This window comes from Microplitis demolitor, chromosome 5 (assembly GCF_026212275.2).
Source record: "Microplitis demolitor isolate Queensland-Clemson2020A chromosome 5, iyMicDemo2.1a, whole genome shotgun sequence".
Taxonomy (NCBI): domain Eukaryota; kingdom Metazoa; phylum Arthropoda; class Insecta; order Hymenoptera; family Braconidae; genus Microplitis; species Microplitis demolitor.
In genome coordinates, this window is record NC_068549.1 from 8,847,594 (window position 1) to 8,869,066 (window position 21,473).

Here is a 21,473-nt window from a genome sequence, read left to right on the forward strand (position 1 = left end):
TTTTCTAGTAAAAACAGTTACCTTTAAATTGAGGCAAAATTAACTACAAATTTTTCTTTCCAACTTTTGCTGTCAAATTGTCAGCAAAGTCTGGTAATTTCAATTGTCAATTTCGAGCTAAAGTGGTTATTAGAGTATATACAAGAAACTAGTTCTAGCTCAGAAATTAAAATGAAACTTTTGACATCTCGATGACGTACAGTATACCAAAAAATTACAGTTCAACTTTTTAGCTCTCTTTACGTAAAATAACATATAAATTTGACGTACACTTAAAGCTGCTGCTTTACATCAAGTTTATATGTAATTTTACGGTTGGGAGACAGCAAAATATTAAAATTAAATTTTCTGTGTGTACTAAACGTCATCGAGATGTCAAATGTTTCATTTTAATTTTCAAGTTGAAATGATGATCATCTAGAGAGTTCTCATCAAGGTCAATTTTGACTACCTTAATTTTTTATCTCTCATGTACACGTGTTTGTTTTTTTAGCTTCATTACCGAAACTTTCGGGCGATTCTCTCTGTCAACTTTCAGAATGATGTCTGAGTACCCTAGTAGCCACTTTAGCTTGAAATTGACAGTAATTTGACATTGAAATTGCCTGAAATTTGCTGCCTGAATTTTCTGACAATTTGACAGCAAAAGTTAAAAAAATTTGCTGTTAATTTTTCTTCAATTCAGAGGTAACTTTTTACGAAAAAAAAAAAAAAAAAAAAAAAATTGATAATGTTTTACGACGGTAAAAATATACTTAAGAATTTTTCAAGTTAAATTATTAATAAATTGACTTAAAATTTGCCTGAAAATTGACGACAGCTTTTTTCTAGTTAATTTTTTAAGTGAATTTGCATTCTAATTCGGGTAGTAAATTTACGTCAAATTGAATAGCAAGTTTCATACAAATTGTCGTAAAAAACGGAAAAGGCTGAAGTTGACGGACATTTGACAAAAAATTAAATAAAACTTTTGTAAACTTTTGCTAAAGCAAACTGTGCTATTGGGGTAGTGTGTCTGTGAAACAGCGGGAAGTATAAAAGCTGCCGCACGGGATCAACAATTTTCCAGATATTTTTATTAGAAAAAACAGTAAAACAATAACTTTAATAGACGGAATTTGAGATAATAAAGGAGCTTTCAGGTTTAGCCGATAGAAATAACATATCACTTTTGAATTAAAGATTATGTTCAGATAAATTTGTGATAAATATATTTTTTCAAAACTTAAAAAATCTTTAGACTCCCACTACTTTTAAACTTATTGGCTGATTTCACTCATTTTGGAGCTCAATCAAGAACTCAACTTCAAAATAAATATCCTAAATTATGAATGTGAATGTAGCAGACATGCGACAATTTATAAATTTTAAATATACAATTAATGAATATAAAAAATGAACTGTTTTTTCAATTATCCATATATATATTTTTTAATTTTTACTCTACTCGCAATTGATTTATTTATTCAAAATTTATCAGCTACATTGCCACTCATATATAATATTGTGTAAACCATTACGCGACTAGTTTAATCTACTTAGAGAGTAAATATGAATATTTTAAAGAGAAATGAACTAAATCCTGATGGATACCAAATACAATGGAAAAACTATAAACGTACAAATATATATAAATAATTTTCAAAGTCGCATCGAAAATGAAAAATGATAAATACAACTTGTAAAATAAATGTATATGGCTAAAAGCGCTAAATACTTGGAACACCTAATATCCATCGTAGCAGTTTGTTTAAATCATAAATTATATAAAAAAAAAAATGATTAAATGAATATTTACAAATATTTTTCAAAATCTCGGAATAAATGTATCTGATTCTAGAGTTTTAATGCCAGCAATCAGATTGTATCGCGAGAATGAGTTTTATAACAGTAACGCTGCATAAGCCGTGCAAGGTTGAAAAACAATATCTATACAAATGATAACAACTTATTCAACATGGATATTTTTAATAACGTCGGTTATGTAAGAGGAAGTATTGGCATTGTTTACAGTATCAAAGACAATTTTTAATCATTTATTTTAATCTCATTTTTATTTACAATAAGCTTCATGACAATTGAATAAAGGATCCGGTCAACAAAATGGCAAAAAAGAAACAATGTACATGAAACAATATTATCGGTAAGATTAAATTAACTAATTTAAATGTAAAAATATAAAATAGAATTTCATTTAAAATTACATCTTGGCGATTTTTAGATATTTATTTTCGTCAAAATTATCCTCAACTTCATCTTCGATTTCAACTTTAGTTTTAGGTTTTCTACTTTCTAATATCAATTTACGATCAAGCTCTGACAGAGTTGTAATATCTAATGGTAATTTTATTATTTTTCGTGGTTCAAAATATTGAATGTTAACAGTACTACCATCGGGATGTACAAGCACAGCTGGATATGTTTTTTCATAAATTTTCCGGTGTTTCTTTGTTATGTCAGCAGTCCAACAATTAAGTTGGCGTTTTAAAATTAAATTTCCTTGGATTCTCTTAATGAACAATGCCAGTGTAGTTTTCATGCTGCAATACATACAAATTTACAAAAATTTAAAGATTACGTTCACACTAATTTTATTTAATACAACGAAAAGATAGAATAATATTATAGTTAAAAATTGTTTTTGTTCCCTCAGTGTGTATAGGAATCTATGAATTGTAAAACTATAATTATTTGTTGTTTTAGACGATGATTATAACCTATTAAAATTACAAAATTTATATCTGTATAATTATGTTTATATAGAAACGTAGCTTACATGTAATGAGGCAGTAAAGCAACTGGAGCAGACCGGCAAAATTTCATTAAAGGGTTAGTCGAATTTTAAGATTGAAGAGCAGTTTTTGCGGTCAACTTTCTGTCTATTAGTGTAGTATGTTGAGCTCATATTATAGTCCGAAATCTGTACACCAAGAATTGACGTGAATTTGACGTTAAATTGAACAGACATCTGCTCAGCAAACTTTGAATTCAATTTGCCCGAAATCTACTGCCCCGAAATCAAAACTGCTTCCTTGATAACCACTTTGACTGCAAGTTGACTGAAAATACTGCTGAAATTTGACGGCAAAGATTTCATGTTCAATTGGTTGACGCCAACATTCTCACAACTTTTTGTCAAATGAAAAAAAAAATTTGGGTATTCTGCTACTTGTAGGCGACCTTTCTGTCAACTTACCTTCATTTTTTTTTATTTTATTAATAAATATAGGCTGTTGACTACAGTCCATTTAGCCTAACACATGTACATGATCTTGTTAAGAGTTACAAAAATTTATAGCCCTGAAGTTAGCCAACATCTGACATTTTTTGAATTAAAAATTCCTTAACTTTAAACAAAAAAATTTTTTTTGAAATTAAAAAAAATACTCGTGTTTATTTTTCAGAAATTTAGACGATTATTCTATTAGGTTAATAAAAAAATGATTATATTCGTTGTATTTCAAAAATTAAATTTTGAATCATTTATTTCTAAACTATAGATTGAGACGAAAATGAAAAGCTTGCTCCGTTTATTTATAATTTTTCGAAATCTGCACGAGTATTTTTTTATTTTTTCGATTTTCAATTCTAATTCCTGAAGTTAGCCGACATCCACCATTTTTTAAATTCAAAAGTCCCTAACTTTATAAAAAAAACATTTTTTGAATTGAAATAGAATAATTGACTTAGAATTTTTTTTTAAGCGGTAATATATTTTTTCGATCAATAAATTATTAGTTTTTCAGGTAGGACAGAAAAAAAAATATCGCCTAAATATCCCTGATAGCCACCCTGACCGTAAGCTAACTACAAGCTACAAGCTACTGCCATATTCTTTCGAGTCTACTGAATCAAATAATCTGGCCCGGGAAAAAATGTTTTTATGAAATTTTATACAATTTCATAAAATTTTGTAAGATTTTATAAAATGTCAGAGCAAAATTTTATAAAACTTCATACAATTATATAAAATTTTATAAAATTCAATAAAATTTTATAAAGTCAGATCTGAGTAAAGAACGTCATAAATAAATGTAATTTTATAAAATTGTATAACATTTTATAAAATTGTATAAAATATTATAAAATTTGATCAAATTTTATATAGTAAGATCTTAAAAGAGACGTAATAATTAGATAAAATTTTATATAATTTTATGAAATTTTATAAAATTGTATAAACTTTTATACAATTTCACAAAATTATATGAAATTTTATAAAGTAAGATCTTAGTGAGGTAAGTAATAATTGAATTAAATTTGATGAAATTGTACGAAGTTTTATAAAGTTTTATACGATTTTATAAAATTATTAAAAATTTTATACAATTTTATAGAAAAATATAAAAAAAAAAGTTCTGAATATTGAAAAAGTTCGATTTTATTTAAATTTTTTGTAAGTTTTACATTCAGAAAATTTATATTTTACACAATTATTGGATGCAAAGGGAGATAAAAAAATTTTTAATAGTTTTTATCATAATACAAAAGTCATTAACATTTTGCGACCGATACTCGATTTTTGGAAAAGTTTAATGAAAAAAATTCAAAATAATGCTCAATTATATTTACAAAAGTAATTTTGGAATGGTTAAAATACATTTAAAAAATAATATTTTTTTTTTATAAAATTTTGGGAGTACCTCGTTTTGCCTACCCCCACCTCCCTTTTCCCCTACATATATATGGGTGATTCCACCAAATAAAGTTATTTTTACGGGGCGACCCTCGACGATTTGATTCAAACTTTGTGGAGTCTTTCCATGTATTTAAAAAAAAATTCTCTGAAAATTTGAGCCTTTAATATGCAGCAGTTTCAAAGTTATGATTTTTTGAATTTTTTAAAAATTTTTGTTTTCAACTTTTTCATTACTTTTTTTGAAGGAAACAATTTAAAAAAAAAAATGATCACATAATAGTTTTTCATAGGAAAAATTCTCAGCTTTCCAACGAAAACATCCATTTTTTATTTTAAGTTACAGAAGACCCTTTAAAAGTCGTTTAAAATAGGAAAAACGATTTTTATGACTGTGCGGCGCTTGATACATCTAATTTGATATTTTTTTCTGAAAGCTGAGACCTTTTCCGACAAAATATGTAATTTTCACGATGTGCATATTTTTTATTTGAACAAAATTAAATGAAATATAAACTCCCAATGATTAAAAAACTTTAATTCTTAGGTTTTTTGAGGATCTTGATACATTTTTAATACAAATATATCCTTGGCTATTAACAATAGGTAAGAAAAGGTGTACTGCTTGTGTTTCTTTCACCGTATTTGACTCTAAATATCGTACGTCTAAAACATTTATTTTCTATAAAAAGTCATTATTCCTCGATTAAAAGAAACGATTTGAAACGATTTGTAATGTTAAATGCTCATAAAAAGGGTGATTAAAAAGTATTCAAAGTATTCAAAAGCATTAAAAAGTATTAAAAATTTTTTTTCCAATCGTTTTAAATCGTTTCTTTCAATAAGAGTTGGTTATAAAAGTGAAATCAACGCCGGTAAAATTTTGAATAGCCTGGATGCATAAATCTTGCGGTGTGAGGATATGTTTTCTAGTATGTATATGCAGTAAAGGTCTGACAACAAAAATTATAAAACTGTTTTTCATGATACCAGCATCAAAGCTTCAAGTTTAGGAATTAGTGATTTTGACTTTAATTCTTGAGTTTAGTTCAAAAATGATTTCAGGCTATTGATGTTATCTCCCTCAATGACAGTTCTAACTTTGTCAACAAGTTTTATAAAAATTTGTGTAAATAATAAAGAGCATTTATGGTTTTTATTAAATTATAAATTGCAAATCATAAGCTACGCATAGACTTATGGTTGAACACACCATCGATCTTTAATTAACTTAATTCTAACAGGCTGCTGCCACTGAACTTAATTTTTAATGCAGGTAATCATGAAAAAAATAGTGTGTAACACGAGATGAAACACGACTTCAGATTGCAGTTATTGTCAGCTTTTGCCTACGGCTTGGGCAGCCTACTTCACTCTTGTCTGATATCGTTATGTTTCATCTCTTGCCACACAATAAACCAATATAGTTTGATAAAACGATAAAATCAATTACTTGTATTTAAATGATTATTTATTTTGTTCAAATAAAAAATATGCACATCGTGAAAATTACATATTTTGTCGGAAAAAGTCTCAGCTTTCAGAAAAAAATATCAAATTAGATGTATCAAGCGCCGCACAGTCATAAAAATCGTTTTTCCTATTTTAAACGACTTTTAAAGTGTCTTCTGTAACTTAAAATAAAAAATGGATATTTTCGTTGGAAAGCTGAGAATTTTTCCTATGAAAAACTATTATGTGATCATTTTTTTTTTAAATTGTTTCCTTCAAAAAAAGTAATGAAAAAGTTGAAAACAAAAATTTTTAAAAAATTCAAAAAATCATAACTTTGAAACTGCTGCATATGAAAGGCTCAAATTTTCAGAGAATTTTTTTTTTAAATACATGGAAAGACTCCACAAAGTTTGAATCAAATCGTCGAGGGTCGCCCCGTAAAAATAACTTTATTTGGTGGAATCACCCATATATATATATATATATATATATATATATATATATATATATATATATATATATATATATATATATGTATATATATATATATATATATATATATATATATATATATATATATATATTAAGGTGCTTCGTTTCCGGCAAAAGTATTTTTTTTTTGTTGCTCATCAAGCAAAATATTGTTCTTTATGTTTAAACAAAAATTCCTGCCAAGTTTGAACTCTTAATTCCAATCCTAAGTACTTTCCATTTGATTTCCAAGATTTCCTATTTAAAATACACGTAAATTAAATTACTTTTATTTTAACTTTCTAATACTCAGCTGCGTTTTATGATATCGGCTCGGTTTCGGTCGCAAATTGTAGGGCATTTGGTCTTCTTCACACACGCGGACATCATTCTGAAAATAGTCAGAATAGCTTCCTAGGACCTCAAAACGTCGACATCTGACAAAAACTCGATTTTCGAAAATCAGGGTGAAAACAATAACTTCCCGAAATTTTTGAAAATCATCGATTTTCCAAGCGGGAAGTTAAAAATTTTACTTTCAATTATGAATAATAAAATCAAACTTTAAATTTTAAACTTTGTTAATTTTTTTAAATGAGATTTTTTTATAAATACATACGTATATAGACCTTCAGATTAGTCCTAACTAATGTCCGTGGTTTGGACGAGTAGTTCAATAGCTTCAACTGACATGAAGAAGGATCCAGGTTCGAGTCTTATTAATGCCGAATAGTTTTTTATCGAAAAAAAAATAATTATTGAATTATCTTTATGACTAAATATACTTCAATGAAACTTAATGAATAGCAATCCTTCAGTACTCGCATGTTTTTTAGTGTCTCGCTTGATGCATTTTAGAGACATCTTATAATTTGAATAATGTTTTATGAAAACTTGCGATTTATAATATGCATGAGAAATTGAAAAAATTTCGAAAATTGGGTTACAATTCGGAATTTCAGTTTTCTTTTGGTTCTCTCAAGTTCTTAAAATTGAGTGTTAGCAACCACGGAGAGTGGCATTATAGTACCAGGGCCGTAAAATTATAGTAAATTCGAAAAAATTATAGTAGACAAAAAGAAAAATCGTGAAATTTAATTTTATCATTTAAAATTATGATTAAAAGTTAATAAGTTCGGTAATATTAAAATTACTGAATTTATTTAGAACTAATAGAATAAAAAATATATTTATAACTTGTGATTGGTCCAATGTAGGTATGGCGCGTATTCGATGGGTGTTTCAAATTTGAGTGCTGACTTAATTGACTGTTATTTATATAGGAATTAATATTTATCTTTAATCTTAAAGAATATATTGATTTCTGAATTGTAAAAGGAGAAATTAATTATCAAATGGAAAAAATTATACTCGAAATTATAAGGAATTAATTTGCGTAAAATATAAAGCCGGATTGAATTTTATTTAAATTTATTTTTAATACTCTAATAAAAGTTTTTAGATTATAATCTAAATAATAATTATTATTATTCATAAAGTATCTTTATAATTTTCATGAAACTGACAATACTTTTTATAACTATATAAAGCTCAGTATTTAGTTTAATAATATTAAGTAATTTTATCACTTCACTATAATACATAAAGACTAATAATATTTATATTTTTTTTAGAGCAATATAAATACTTATATCTTCGGGTTCAGATATTTCAGAATCATCTGGAACTAGTTCAATTTGGTTATTATTAGGTAAATTCTGGACACTACTGCTAAGCTTGCATTTATTACCACTTGGTTTTTTCTTATAATTTAGATAAAGTATTTTCTGGTTTATCTTAGAGTATTCTTGATTAGATGATTCAAAAGACGTACAGTCTTCAACAAGTTGACTAGCTAAGAGAAGGCCATTTACCGTTGGTATGACTAATTTATTGCGAGTTTTTGTTTTTGATAATTTTATTGCACTAAAAATACGTTCACAATCTGCATTTGAGTGCAGTACATTTTTAATAACAGCTGCAGTTTTTGTTGATTTTAATTGGACATTTTCTAATATTTTTGAATCAGGAAAACAACTTTTGAGTAAATCTGTCACATGGTCCATTACGCGAAACGATAAATTATGTTCTACCATAAAACCACAATTTTAATTCTGCTCTTTTTACAGAATTATCGATAGAGTTAGTGGTACTTGCATGTTGATGGACAAATGTATCTATATTTTCTTGACGAGCCGATGACTTTAAATGACCATTTGACTTGGCATGATTTCTTATCACAAATATTTGAGCGGTAAAAGAAATATTACATAATTTACATTTAGCTTTATATATATTTTCAGGATCTCGAGTTAACCATTGTCAAAAGTCTGCTTCCTTCAACCAACAATCTCTAAATTTTTGTGACGTTTTCGTGTTGACACGGATTTTTTTCTTCGGTGGTGTATTTTCATCTGATAATTCGTCGCTCATTTTCTAAAATTAAAAAACGAATTTTTTGTCCAACCTTTACATGAACACAGAATATTGGGGATATACTGTACATACAATCGAGGTTAAATTTTACTGAATTGAAATGTATCCTGCTGTATCAACAGCAGATAATTTTTGCGCCAAAATACAAATTGGAAAAAAAAATATTTGATAAAACTATTACCTATTAGTACTAAATACGTGATTCAAAAAAATTATAGTAGATTTTAACATTATAGTAAAGGCGTTATAGTATATAGTAAAAAAGAGTGTCATTATAGTACATCTACTATAATTATAGTATGGTTGCTCACACTGTTAAAATTATGTTTTTAATTCTCCTACATTCTCCTTATATTTCTTTTGATGATCATACATTGTCTTCACGTTTTTTTCATTATTTTTTTTTTTTTAGTTCTCGATAAACTGTTCTGAGTTCTTTATCCGAAGTTTTTAATTCTCGGAATAGAAATTTATGTATACGATGATTCTACTTTGTTCTCAAAAAATCAATTTAAAAATTTTCATTAATCAAAAATTTTTTTTAGATTAATCTATTAATTATAAATCTGCTAATCGTATTCAAGAGCATTTACCGACGACACCTACCCAAAAAAGTATTGATGTTGGTATTTGCAGATTACATAGTGCGGTTGGCTTGAAAAGAACATCATTGTATTAGTACTCTATAGCGAAATCGTTTATAAAAAAAAGAAAATAAAACATATTGGTATTTAGTATGATTTCAGTGTATTTTTCGTATAATTCTAATAATATATTCAAATTATCTCTTAATACTTATAATTTGGTTAAAATTTTAATATTTAATATTCATAAAAAATTTAATATTTAATTTTTTTTAAAATTAATTTTTAATAAAAGAGAATAAATGGCGGTCAAAAGAGAATCTAGGAAGTATTTTGTTTTATTCTTTTTTTATTTTTTTGACGTGGAAAACGGAAAATATTATCATCAGCAAAGTACCGAAAGACAATCAAAATTACATTTGGTTCTCTTAAATTGTGAAAAACAGAGGAGAATCAAAAAAAATTAACATAGAATCAATTCTTCAGTTCGAGAATTAATCTTTTATAATTGACAATAATTATGTATACCTTAAGCTAAGAAAGTATTAATGAAGAATTTTACATTTAAATGAACTTTGTATAATAATAATATTAGTTTCATTGTTTATTAGAATAAGAAAATATTCCGACAATGAATTATTTAATAATTTTTCATAATCTTCAATAAGCCTAACTCTTCCTTGTTAATAAATATAGCACATGGAAAAGGTAGTCTGATGAACATAATCCAGTCAGTTCAATTCAGTTCTGTTATAGTAGGCCACCAAGCAGCACTTGCGTTCTCTTAGTTTCATATTTACAACTCTCTCTTCACTGAATTTTAGCCTCTCCAATATCACAGTTGAAACATAAGTGTAAAATTCTGTTTAACTCAACATGCGCGCGAACTCAATTTTAATATTTTTGTGATGCATTAATATTCATAAGATAAATCGCCTAAACATTCTTACTATACTCATAGTAATCCTATGAATTGCTTAATGAAAGAAAAAAAAAACAACCATAGTTCCGAAATTATTGTGAGAATAATAATAATCATGGTCTGTGTTAATGTTTTTGATTGACAAGAAATGTATGATAATCTATAGATATAAAAATCAAGTATAAGCGTCAATTATTTCTAAAATGAAAATTTAATCTTGAACAATAAAATTTTAGAATTTAAAATTTAACAGTGTAAACTTTTTATTCAATTTTAATCAATTATCAATCTCTCAAAGAAATGTTTCTTTTTTTATATAGTGATATAGGTGACGTTTGCGAATGAATATAAGTTAAATAACAGTTAAAGTGAGATCACTTTTGATTTTGCGATGTTTAACAAACTTTTTTGTTTACTTTATTTATTTTCGTCACCCTATTTTTTTGGTAAGTCTATAACTTTAACTTCATGATAAAAAAATCAAGACACAAAATTTTAATAAATGAATAAATAAATAAATAATTCTTATTAAATGCTGAAAAAACCTGCAATATTCTGAAAACCATAATCACTGTTTGAAAACGTATATTAATTTTAAGCGCGTATTCTCTATATAGTTTCTTACTTCCTGAATAAGAACACCAACCACATATGTTGCTTTATCTTCATAAAATTAATTTCACAGTATGGATTAACAAAAAAATATGAAATTATAAGCTTATTGAAATAATTTCTTTGCTTATTAGTATATTTTACTGGAGATAGTCCGAGGACATATTTAATCGCTGAACAGTGAAAGCGATTATCAATTTCATATTAGATGCACGTTCTTATATTATTTGTATTCATGCTAGTAATTGTATTTTGTTAATTTGGTATCGCAAATTACTAAAAAATTTGATGTGTCGGTTTGATTATGATTATAATAGATATAATAACAATAATAATAATGGACATAATAACGATGAAAATAATAATGATAATAATAATAATAATAATAATAATACGAAAAAAATCTTTAATCTTTACGCTTAAGGAGAAATTTTTCCGGTGTTGGTAAACTATGGAAATAATTTATCTATATAAGTTTATTATTAAGTCAACTGAACAATTTGATAAATTAATAAACTAAACAGAAACGTATTTTATATTGTTAATCTTTTAAATGAAAAACAGATCGATAATAACAAATTTTTGAAATAAATTTCTATACTTTAATTTATTTACATATTAGTAAAGTAGTCTCTGCGATGGAACTTGACACGTGTTTAAATTTAGGCCACGAAGTCTAACGGAACTTATCTTCACTTCTGCTTTTTTTACAGTTTTATCTTTAACTGTATTTTTTTCAAATACGTCTATTTTTGAAAACATATAGAAACACTACGACTATTTTTCAATTAGCAAATATCATTAAAATGTATGATTAAATTTATGATCCACTTCATGCCGTATGTTTTATTCCTATCACCTTATATTTTATTTTATATGGCACAATGAGGACATGAGGTTTAGAATTTTTAATCCACTTTTCGACTTTTTTATATCCTTAAAATATTTATGCCTTCATCAATGGTTTAGCAGTCAATAATTAAATTTATATATTATTTTGCATTACGGTTAATTAATACAATTAAAATTTAATTGAAGATTAATAATTTAAAAGTATTTTTAGTGTTAAGTGTAGTGAAAAAATATGAAAAATATTTTACTTTGCAATCTTAGTTAGGTATTTGTTATACTTGAACAAAAACAATTCAAGTAAGTAATAACTACTCAAGAAATTTTTTTAAAAAGTTATATACATATATGTGGGTCGTTCCACGCTAAATTGACCGTGTTTGAACTTGACCTCTTTTGATTTGGCTGAAATTTTAATACACCATTCTACCTCACATAGAATGCTTGTGTTTTTTTAAATCAAATTTTTGAACTTTTTTTTTAATAGAAGTATTATTGTCATTATTCTTAAGATTTAAGTTACAAAAATAAATTTTTTTAATAGTAATCATAATAACTCTAACGAATTCGACTGTGCCGAGAAATATCTAAAACATACTTGGTATTTGAGAATGACTTCAGTATATTTTCCGTATAATTCTAAAACGACACCCAAATTATATTAAAACAATATTAATTGGGTATATACTTTCGAACCGTCTATACCAAAATTATATAGTAAATAAAAACAAAAAGAATAATTTCTCAGTCGATAAATTCAATGCATTTAAGTGGGTTAAATTTTCAAACTAGTAAACTATCACCTGTGAGTGTAATGAAGTACCCTTGACACCGCTAAAGATTCTGATCTAGAGTACATTTTTGTTTTGAACTATAGCTCGAAAAATCCGATGCATTAAAAAAAATTTTTTGAACTCGAAGAGCTCGAAACTGTATTCACAATAATGTTTTCGAGCTCCTCGAGCTCGAAAGCAAAGGGAAGCTTAGAGCTGTCCCGCAGGGTCAATCGTTTTCCAGATTTTTAATTTTCTCTATTATTTAGCATTTTTTTATGATAAAAATAATTTAAAAAATTATACTCTTATTGATTTTTTAGTAAAATTGATAATTTCAATCGTTCAGAACTCAATGAAAAAAAATTGCTATATAGTTTGAACTTTTCAGAGTTTCTTTGGTATACTTGGTGGTTAGATAAAAATAAAAATATCCTTAGTTCATCCATTATTTGCAAAGTTATTCTAAAATATGCAAATATCCCTAAATTCGCCATTTTTTAACTTTTTTTTAATCAAATTATTTGTATTAATAACAATTTTTACCACGAAAACAATAATTATTTCTTATAGGCAATAGCTTGAAGTTTTTGAAACCCTGCTTCAATTTCTTGTACGATTGTTGATTGCCAAATAGTTAATTATCAAAGTCAAAATCCCGTCCGGCATCAAGTTCCAGGTTTATTTCAGCTTTTTTTCACCTAATCATATCTGAAATAGAAAATCGTTACTATACCAATAATATATCAAACTATTTAATTATTTTTTTCTGAAAAATAAAATTAAGAAGCAAGCAAAAATCGTTTTTTTTTTTTTTTTTTTTTTTTTTTTTTTTTATAAGATTCATACTTAAAAATATTAAAAGAAATTAAAGCCAGCTCCTTTTTAATTACAAATTTGAAATACATGACTCTATTCATGGTGCTGGAGGTCCTAGTTGCATTCTATCCATCTCCTTCATTGCATCTTCATTAGACGGTGGTTGTTTATCTGACATCGAGTAAGCTATATTCAAGAATAACTCGTCCAGAAGTTAATTTTGAATTGATTATAAAAATTTGTACCGAACAGACAAACAAACAAATATGAATTTTATTTATATTCCTTTTTTTTCTTCTCCTCTTATACTTTTTACTTTCTTGTATTGTCATTTAATTCTGAGCAATGTTCCAAATTTCAAGTCTGTAGTTCATCGGGAGGATAGCTTAAAATCAAATGCAAAATTACACCCGAACAGACATAAGTACATGGAAGCGAGTAAATAAGAACGTGGTAAAAAAAAACCAGTATCTGAAAACTAGAAACTTTAAGCTTCAATTTGCTTTTTTTTTCTATGACCATTTTTCGCAAAGTGCAAAATAATTTTTTTGAAAATCACCTAAAGTTTAGGATTTTTTTAATATTCTTTAATTTTTATGACCAGTGTATTTATTAATATGTATGCAAAATTTTATAAAACTTTACGATATCTTATAAAAAATTTTTTTTTTTCCGGCTGACCAATGAAAAAAATTTTTACGACTATATAAAACTTGTTAATCTGAAGTTGGATTTTGCAAAATCTAAACATGAAACATAATTCATTACATAAATTGTTCGTTTTTTATCACGAGATTCACATAGATTTGTATTGAAGTTGGATTTTGCAAAATCTAAACATGAAACATAATTCATTACATAAATTGTTCGTTTTTTATCACGAGATTCACATAGATTTGTATTGATTTATGCCGATATATATCAAAGATCTAATTATTAACCAAAAATACCATGCTTACATATAGATCTAAGAATATTTCTCAAACGAAACAAATGAGATCTAAGTATGTATATCTAAACTATATTATTTCTTCATGGGCATGAGACCAATCATGCTTTTACACGACTGAGTGAAAGGGTTTTTAGTCTATATAATTATGTATGACGATATGAATATTGCATGTTTATTATTTTTTAGAAATTATTTTGATCTAATTTAATTTAATTCAACCATACGTTTTTTTCTGTAATTAGAAGAAAACTAATTAAGATAAATGGGATCAAATTAATATTTCAATTCGATGTCGCTTAAAGAGGAACAAATTATCATTTATCAAGGGCAATATTTCCCCAAAAAAAAAAAATTTGAAATAAATAATTGTTAATTATTATTTGCTATTATATAGTATTAGATGGTCTAATAGTTATATTTATTACAGATTCTCATGTTAAGGCAAAGAGATGGTCACAAGTTATGGACGAATCATTAGATGAACGTCACGACGCAGAGATTTTTCGAGCTGTATTTGAATCAATGAAACAATGGGAATCACACAAAAAAAATTCATTCCGAATAAAAAGAGAAACATCTAGAGTATGTTATGAAGATGTAGGTTGTTTCGAGGATACTGGACCTTTTAGCTATTTAGAAATGCTTCCATCACCGCCTAAAGATGTTGGTACTAGGTGAGCTTATTTCTTTTCTAACTATATCTTGAATTGATGGATTAAAATTTTTTCCTATCTAGATTCTTTGTATATGGAAGTCGAAAAGCAAGATCAGTACCCATGGAAGTTTCTGCTGATGATATAAATACGATAGAAAAAAACGCTATAGATCCTGAACTTCCGACGAAAATAATTGTGCACGGTTTCGGATCTGATTGTGATAATATTTGGGTATATGAAATGCGATCTGCACTTATGTCAGTACATGATTGTAACATTGGTTTGTATAAAATACTTTAAAAAATTGAACATTAGCACAATTTAGTTCATGTAAGCAATCAATCAGTGATCTTAAAAAATCAATCGTAAATTTTAGTATGTGTCGACTGGAGTCCTGGTAGTGCAATACCAAATTATGTAAGAGCAGCAGCAAATACGAGGCTTGTAGGAAGACAGTTAGCAAAATTTATAAGAAGTCTCAATGTACCTCTGAATAAAGTTCATATGATTGGATTTAGTTTGGGTGCACATGTAGCAGGTTTTGCTGGCGCAGAGCTAGCTAATGTCTCCAGAATCACCGGTAACTAAAATCTGTAATGCACATAAAAGTAATTTATAAAGACTCAATTAACCGAGTTTCCTTTAATAATATAAAAATAACGTTTTTTCAATATACAACGTTGAAACTTAAAACAAAATTTTGTTAATGTTTCCAGGTCTTGATCCCGCAGGACCTCTATTTGAAACTCAAGATCCACTAGTAAGGTTGGATAATATGGATGCTCATTTTGTTGACGTGATACACAGTAATGGTGAACAATTAATTCTCGGTGGTTTAGGATCGTGGCAACCTATGGGTGACGTTGACTTTTATCCCAATGGTGGACGAATGCAAACAGGGTGTTCCAATTTATTTCTGGGTGCAGTATCTGATTTCATTTGGTGTAAGCATAATTCTTATAGCTTAATAGCTTAATAAGCTTTTAAATAAGATTAGATATCAATAATACCTGAAAGAGTACTTTTATTAAAATTAGAAATTTTTACATTTGTATGTAAAATCGAACCGGAAAAGTTTCTCTATACGTTCCGGTGACACTGCAGTGTCTCGCACCAAGTATACGCTCAAACACATATGTAAGTATATGTGTGTGAACATTGTGGCGCGAGATGACCAGTGCCTTTCTTCCTGAACCATATGTCTACTTTATCTCTTATATATTTTTATTTATTAACTACGATCAAATATTATTTATTATTACTATTTACCTGTTTATTTATTGATATTTAATCATACACTATGAAGTTGGATAAAAATTTTTAAACTGAATAGTTAATTCATAATTTTTCAATTATTCATAAAAGCAATTGTAAATACGTTCATTTTGGTCTATTTTTCTCAAAGTCATGGGCAAAAAAAAGACGTCTATTTTCAAAAATTAATGTCTTCTGAACGGTTTGATAAACAAAGTATAAAAAAAAATTGGCGATGCAAATGCAAATTGGTGGTTGATTTCCCTTTAATGGGAAAGTAACCTAATCTATATTGTCATTAATATCATCATTTTTTAAGTCAATAATAGTGAAAATTACTAAATCAAATGATTATTTTAGCTAGCTCAATTGAAGGAAGATCACTTTGTAATCACCGACGAGCATACAAACTTTTTACTGACTCGGTGAGTCCGAAATGCCGTTTTCCGGCGTTTCCATGTGAAAAAGGCTATGACGGCTTATTACAAGGTGAATGTTTTCCTTGTGGTCCTGATAGGCTGTGTGGTGATATGGGTTATTACAGTGATACTTCAAGTGCCCGAGGACAGTTGTATTTAATAACTCGAGAAGAAGAACCGTTTTGCGCTCTTCAATATCAAATAAAAGTATTTAATAGCCATAGAAAAAGACCTACAAAAAGTTATGGGAAGTTGCAAATCACGTTAGTTGGTTCTGGTTCTTTAAATGAGACTTTCACTATGACGCGAAAGGACGATGAAGAACTTTTAGTTGGAACGATTCTTCATAAAATTGTTGTACCTCACCCAGTGGTCGTTAACTTGAAAGCAGTCGAGGTAAAACATCTTTCTCATGCTCACTACATAATTCAACTTATAAAATAATATTTTTACTATTTTATTTATTTTTTTTTTTTTTAGATAAAATATACCGCTTACAGTGGTTGGATTTCATCAGGTCTCGTTTCATGGAACATTGACAAAGTTTCCGTTGTTGATAGCTTCGGTAGAAGCATTTCTGTTTGCAAGAAAAATCTTGCTCTTGAATCGGGGCATTCCGTTTATTTGCTACTTTATCCCGGTGAATGTAACATTCCAAGAGAATCCGATAATTATACTTCAATTGATAGTAGTTTTCTTTTGCCAGAATCAACAACCACAGAAGTAAATGCAATAAAAAAAACTTTCGATGTAAAAATAGAGTCAAGTAATATCGGACCTTTCACAAAAAACCAAAATTTCGAGCCAGCAAATAGGTATTCAGTTCTAACATTTTCGAGTGAAAATAGTAAATTACAGAGGAACTTCGGTCCATTTACAAAAGATCAAAATTTAAAGATGTCATTAATTGATGATATAAATTCTTCAAATCAACATCAGGATCAAATATCAGTCAAAAATGATAGTAGTAAAGATAATTCTAATTTTTGGCTCTTTGCCGACGTCAATGATACTGGATCGAATTTATTAGAAAACCCAGTAGTAGAAAGTGGAAGAGGATTTTCTGGTGCTGAATATATTCTTTCTACTTCCACAAGTTCTACAGTGCCCACAGACTCAATACCGACTATCGATTTTCATATTGAAATACATGAACCAGTATTACAAATCAATAAACATGAAACTGGTAGATCAATGCGGCTACCGGAGATAACAGAGCCACTTCTAAGACCACGTATAACAAAGAATATCAAAGTTACTGAGAATTTGGAAACGACTGAAAAGAACCTAGAACATATTTGTTCGGACTGTGGTAATGAAGACAATACAAAAAAAGGATTTACGGTCCAATTTCTACCAGAAAGACTTGCAAATATTCTAGAGCAAGCAGAACGGTACGCACGGCGAACATTTCTCCCTCTGATATCACAATATACCCCTAGCTTCATTGATGGACAACAAGAAAACCTTAAATACTTTCCTTCGTTGATTAATGCTTCAGAAAAAAATGGTTCAATCTCCAGTTATAACTTTCACCCTACTTCAATAACTAATGAATATATTCACGAGGATTCCCAAAATATAAAAGAAATAAAATCCTTAAATCAATCAGAAAAGGATGTTAATTTTGACTCTCTTAGTACAACAAATTCTACCACTATTATGTTATCTAAATCAGAATCATACAAAATACTTACAAATAGTAGTTATAATGACAGTAGCTTTCACAGCTCACGAAATTTTAAGTCCACAGAACAATCAAATAATTGGGTGCCCGTAAACAGAAGCTCATCAGATGGTGGATCGATAAAATCTAACCCCGTTGATTTTCGACCGTTAGAAAGTCATGAAGAGAAATGGGTAAATAAAGTTATCGATACTAGAATGTTACAGATAAATGAAACATCATTATCTAACAATTATTATAATAATAAAAGTAGTGAAAGTAGTAGTATTCATAATAAAAACAATAATAATAATAATAATAATAATAATAATAATAATAATAATAATAATAATAATAATAATAATAATAGCCATAACAACGCTACTATCAATGCTAATAGTGCTACTACTATTACTAATAACCCTTTGAAAAAAAATATAGGCGATGATATATAATAAGATGTGATAATATATGAATCTATTTTACTGATGACTTGGGTGTTAAATTTATATAGGGTTTGAGTCAGCCATGTTGACATTAGCTTTGTACGCCATTTTAGGCACGTGATCTTATCTGATAATTTAAAACTAGATTTCGTATATTTTCGCAAAATTCATATTGTATATAGTGTAAGTGGATTCGTTGAGCAATTCGAGTTAATAAAATTGTTGATTGATTAATTGTTAATTCTAACAGTACCTTGCTTAAAAAATCCGATAGATTCTTATAGCCAAGGTATAAGGCCCTATACTTAACTATATCACTTCTCATAGACCATTCATTCTTATAAAATCTCTATGGGAATTTATAAGAAACTATTGGATTCTATAAGATTTTCTAAACAGGGTAGTGAGTATAGTTGATCAAATTTTTATCCTTCAACTGTTTGTTCCTAGTGATCACCAAGTTGCTAGATACTCGACCTTTAAAGTTTTTTTATATGAGCTCGCTCAACCTGTTGACTCAGCATCAAGAGACGATTACAACTGTAAATAATAAAAAATTTTTTGATGACACCTAACATAAAATCATTACCGATCACCATTATGATCATTACTTCGAAGTGTAGGCCATCTAGTCACACTGAAAAGTCCCGGTTATAATGAATTGTATATTGGTGATCAAATTTTAATTTTTCTTCAATTTATCTTCACGTATTCATCATATATGAGCATAAATGCCCTATAAATGAACATATGTTGATATGTATGAACACACACCCCGAGAAAAAAAATGTATGCTCAGATATGCATTGTATTTGATAACATGTGGTCCTATATAAATAAATTATGACTGTATCTGAAAATGTATGAATCCTAAATAAGAATCATATATAAACATAAAGGATTCTTTATTAACAATTCATTTCTTATTGCGTCTAAAAAATAACGTAAAATTGGAACTGCTTAAAATTATAATTGAAAAACTTGCTACTTCTAATTATGAATAAAAAAAAATCAAACCTAAAGTTTACAATTTTATTTTGTCAATTTTTTCAAAATAAAAAAAATTTACTCTATATTAAAGAACTCGAACTTCTGAAATATGATATAAAATATCAATATTACCTAGTAACACGGGTTTGAACAAGATTCTGGAGTAAGTATCTTGAGCAAGACCCCTAGCTGCTAGTGTCTTTTTCTTCGTATGTGTCTTTCGCAAGATCGTGTATCAAGAAACTTTGAGACAATGTGAGTTGTCTTCGTCGTTCTCAGCCTTGCGGTTCTCATTTTTCCCCGCCTCGTTTTTTTTTTTTTTGTTTTTTTTTTTTTCCTATTTGGCTATCGTCCCAATAGGGCCAAAGTGCCAGATGCTGTAGTAAAAGTCCCCACCTCGTTGCCGTCTGAAACTATATACTATTGTACTATTATAATTAATATTATTCTTGTTATTGATATATCATATTATTTCTATACTTTCAGTACAATAAAGTTGAATATAATCGTTTGAATTAAAATGGTTTCATTTTAAAAGTGTTACACAGCAATATTATGAATGCAAACAGTTTCATGAATTAACTAAAAAGCAGAAGCACTAATGCAATGAACAAATGAAAGAAATGATAAAATTTTTGAAAAGTTGCGTCACGGAGACCAATACAATAGTTAGATTTCTATAGAATCTACTAATAAATTTCAATAAATAAATAGGTAATTTTTGTTGAATATAAAAGTATAGTACTGAAAATTGAAGCTCATTTGATATATCATGTAGCTTATATATGTAGCTTATAAGCTACATAAAACTGTTAACGAGATTCAACTATTATGTATTACTTAAAAGTTATTAAATAAGAAACCGAAAAAAAAATATTTTTTCCTATTTTTCTGAAAATTTGGAAATTCATCAAAGTATTAGAAAAATTAAATTATCGAAAGAGTAAGCAATATAGCCAAAATTAAAGCTAATCGAATAAACTTAAAAATTCAATCATCAAAAATGGATTATTTATTTAAGATCAAAAGTTATTTAAAGATGAGTCAAGAAAAGTCGAATTTTTTGAATAATCAAAAAATCTTTAAACGACTATAACTTCTAAACTTTCTGACCGATTAAGCTCATCTTCGAACTGAACCAAGCTCTTAAGCTCAAAAATAGGGTAAGTGTGAGTATTACCGTGGCTTGATATGTACGTCTAACTTTAAAAACATATTTTAAAGATTCACTATAAGATATCGGCTTAATTTTTTTTTTGAATCGATAATTAGATTATCTAAAACTTTAAGAAAAATGAAGAGTATGATTTAATGTCGATTTCATTTAATAATTAGCATTTAAAAAAAAATTCCAAGTGCTACTATTACCGTGGACCTTAAAGAGACTTGTTACAATTACCGCGCGACAATTACCGTGGATGTTACAATTACCGTGTGACAATTACCGCTGATTCCGATGAAACAGAAATCAATGAAATAAATAATAGAAGCAAAAGTTCAATTAAATAACGAATAGTTTTTTTTTTATAACAA

The 21,473-nt window shown here is 27.6% G+C and overlaps 2 protein-coding genes across 3 annotated transcripts; one reads left to right on the forward strand and one right to left on the reverse strand.

Moving 5' to 3' along the window:
- Positions 1-2,007: 2,007 nt before the first annotated feature.
- LOC103568393 (39S ribosomal protein L55, mitochondrial) lies at positions 2,008-3,006 on the reverse strand. Its single transcript, XM_008545231.3, has 2 exons — positions 2,777-3,006; positions 2,008-2,540 (listed from the first exon to the last, which is right to left on the reverse strand). The coding sequence occupies exons 1-2, from the start codon at positions 2,821-2,823 to the stop codon at positions 2,201-2,203; spliced, it is 387 nt and encodes a 128-aa protein (XP_008543453.1). The 5' UTR covers positions 2,824-3,006; the 3' UTR covers positions 2,008-2,200.
- A 7,308-nt stretch (positions 3,007-10,314) lies between these two features.
- LOC103573381 (bromodomain-containing protein DDB_G0280777) lies at positions 10,315-19,972 on the forward strand. Of its 2 annotated transcripts, XM_014440086.2 has the most exons (8): positions 10,315-10,654; positions 10,825-10,950; positions 14,937-15,183; positions 15,246-15,445; positions 15,542-15,745; positions 15,882-16,109; positions 16,780-17,234; positions 17,319-19,972. In XM_014440086.2, the coding sequence occupies exons 2-8, from the start codon at positions 10,896-10,898 to the stop codon at positions 18,957-18,959; spliced, it is 3,030 nt and encodes a 1,009-aa protein (XP_014295572.1). In that variant the 5' UTR covers positions 10,315-10,654; positions 10,825-10,895; the 3' UTR covers positions 18,960-19,972. The 2 variants fall into 2 exon arrangements, with proteins under 2 accessions (XP_014295572.1, XP_014295573.1); XM_014440087.2 differs by lacking the exons at positions 10,315-10,654; positions 10,825-10,950 and adding an exon at positions 11,770-12,265.
- The last annotated feature ends 1,501 nt before the right edge of the window (positions 19,973-21,473 follow it).

Bases quoted from the DNA above. Each gene is read 5' to 3' on its own strand.
- LOC103568393 (XM_008545231.3), bottom strand. From the start codon at position 2,823: ATGAAATTTTGCCGGTCTGCTCCAGTTGCTTTACTGCCTCATTACAT. The intron at 2,541-2,776 runs GTAAGCTACGTT...TATGTATTGCAG, and splicing joins GCTTTACTGCCTCATTACAT to CATGAAAACTACACTGGCAT.
- LOC103573381 (XM_014440086.2), top strand. From the start codon at position 10,896: ATGTTTAACAAACTTTTTTGTTTACTTTATTTATTTTCGTCACCCTAT. The intron at 15,184-15,245 runs GTGAGCTTATTT...TTTCCTATCTAG, and splicing joins CCTAAAGATGTTGGTACTAG to ATTCTTTGTATATGGAAGTC. The intron at 16,110-16,779 runs GTAAGCATAATT...TGATTATTTTAG, and splicing joins AGTATCTGATTTCATTTGGT to CTAGCTCAATTGAAGGAAGA.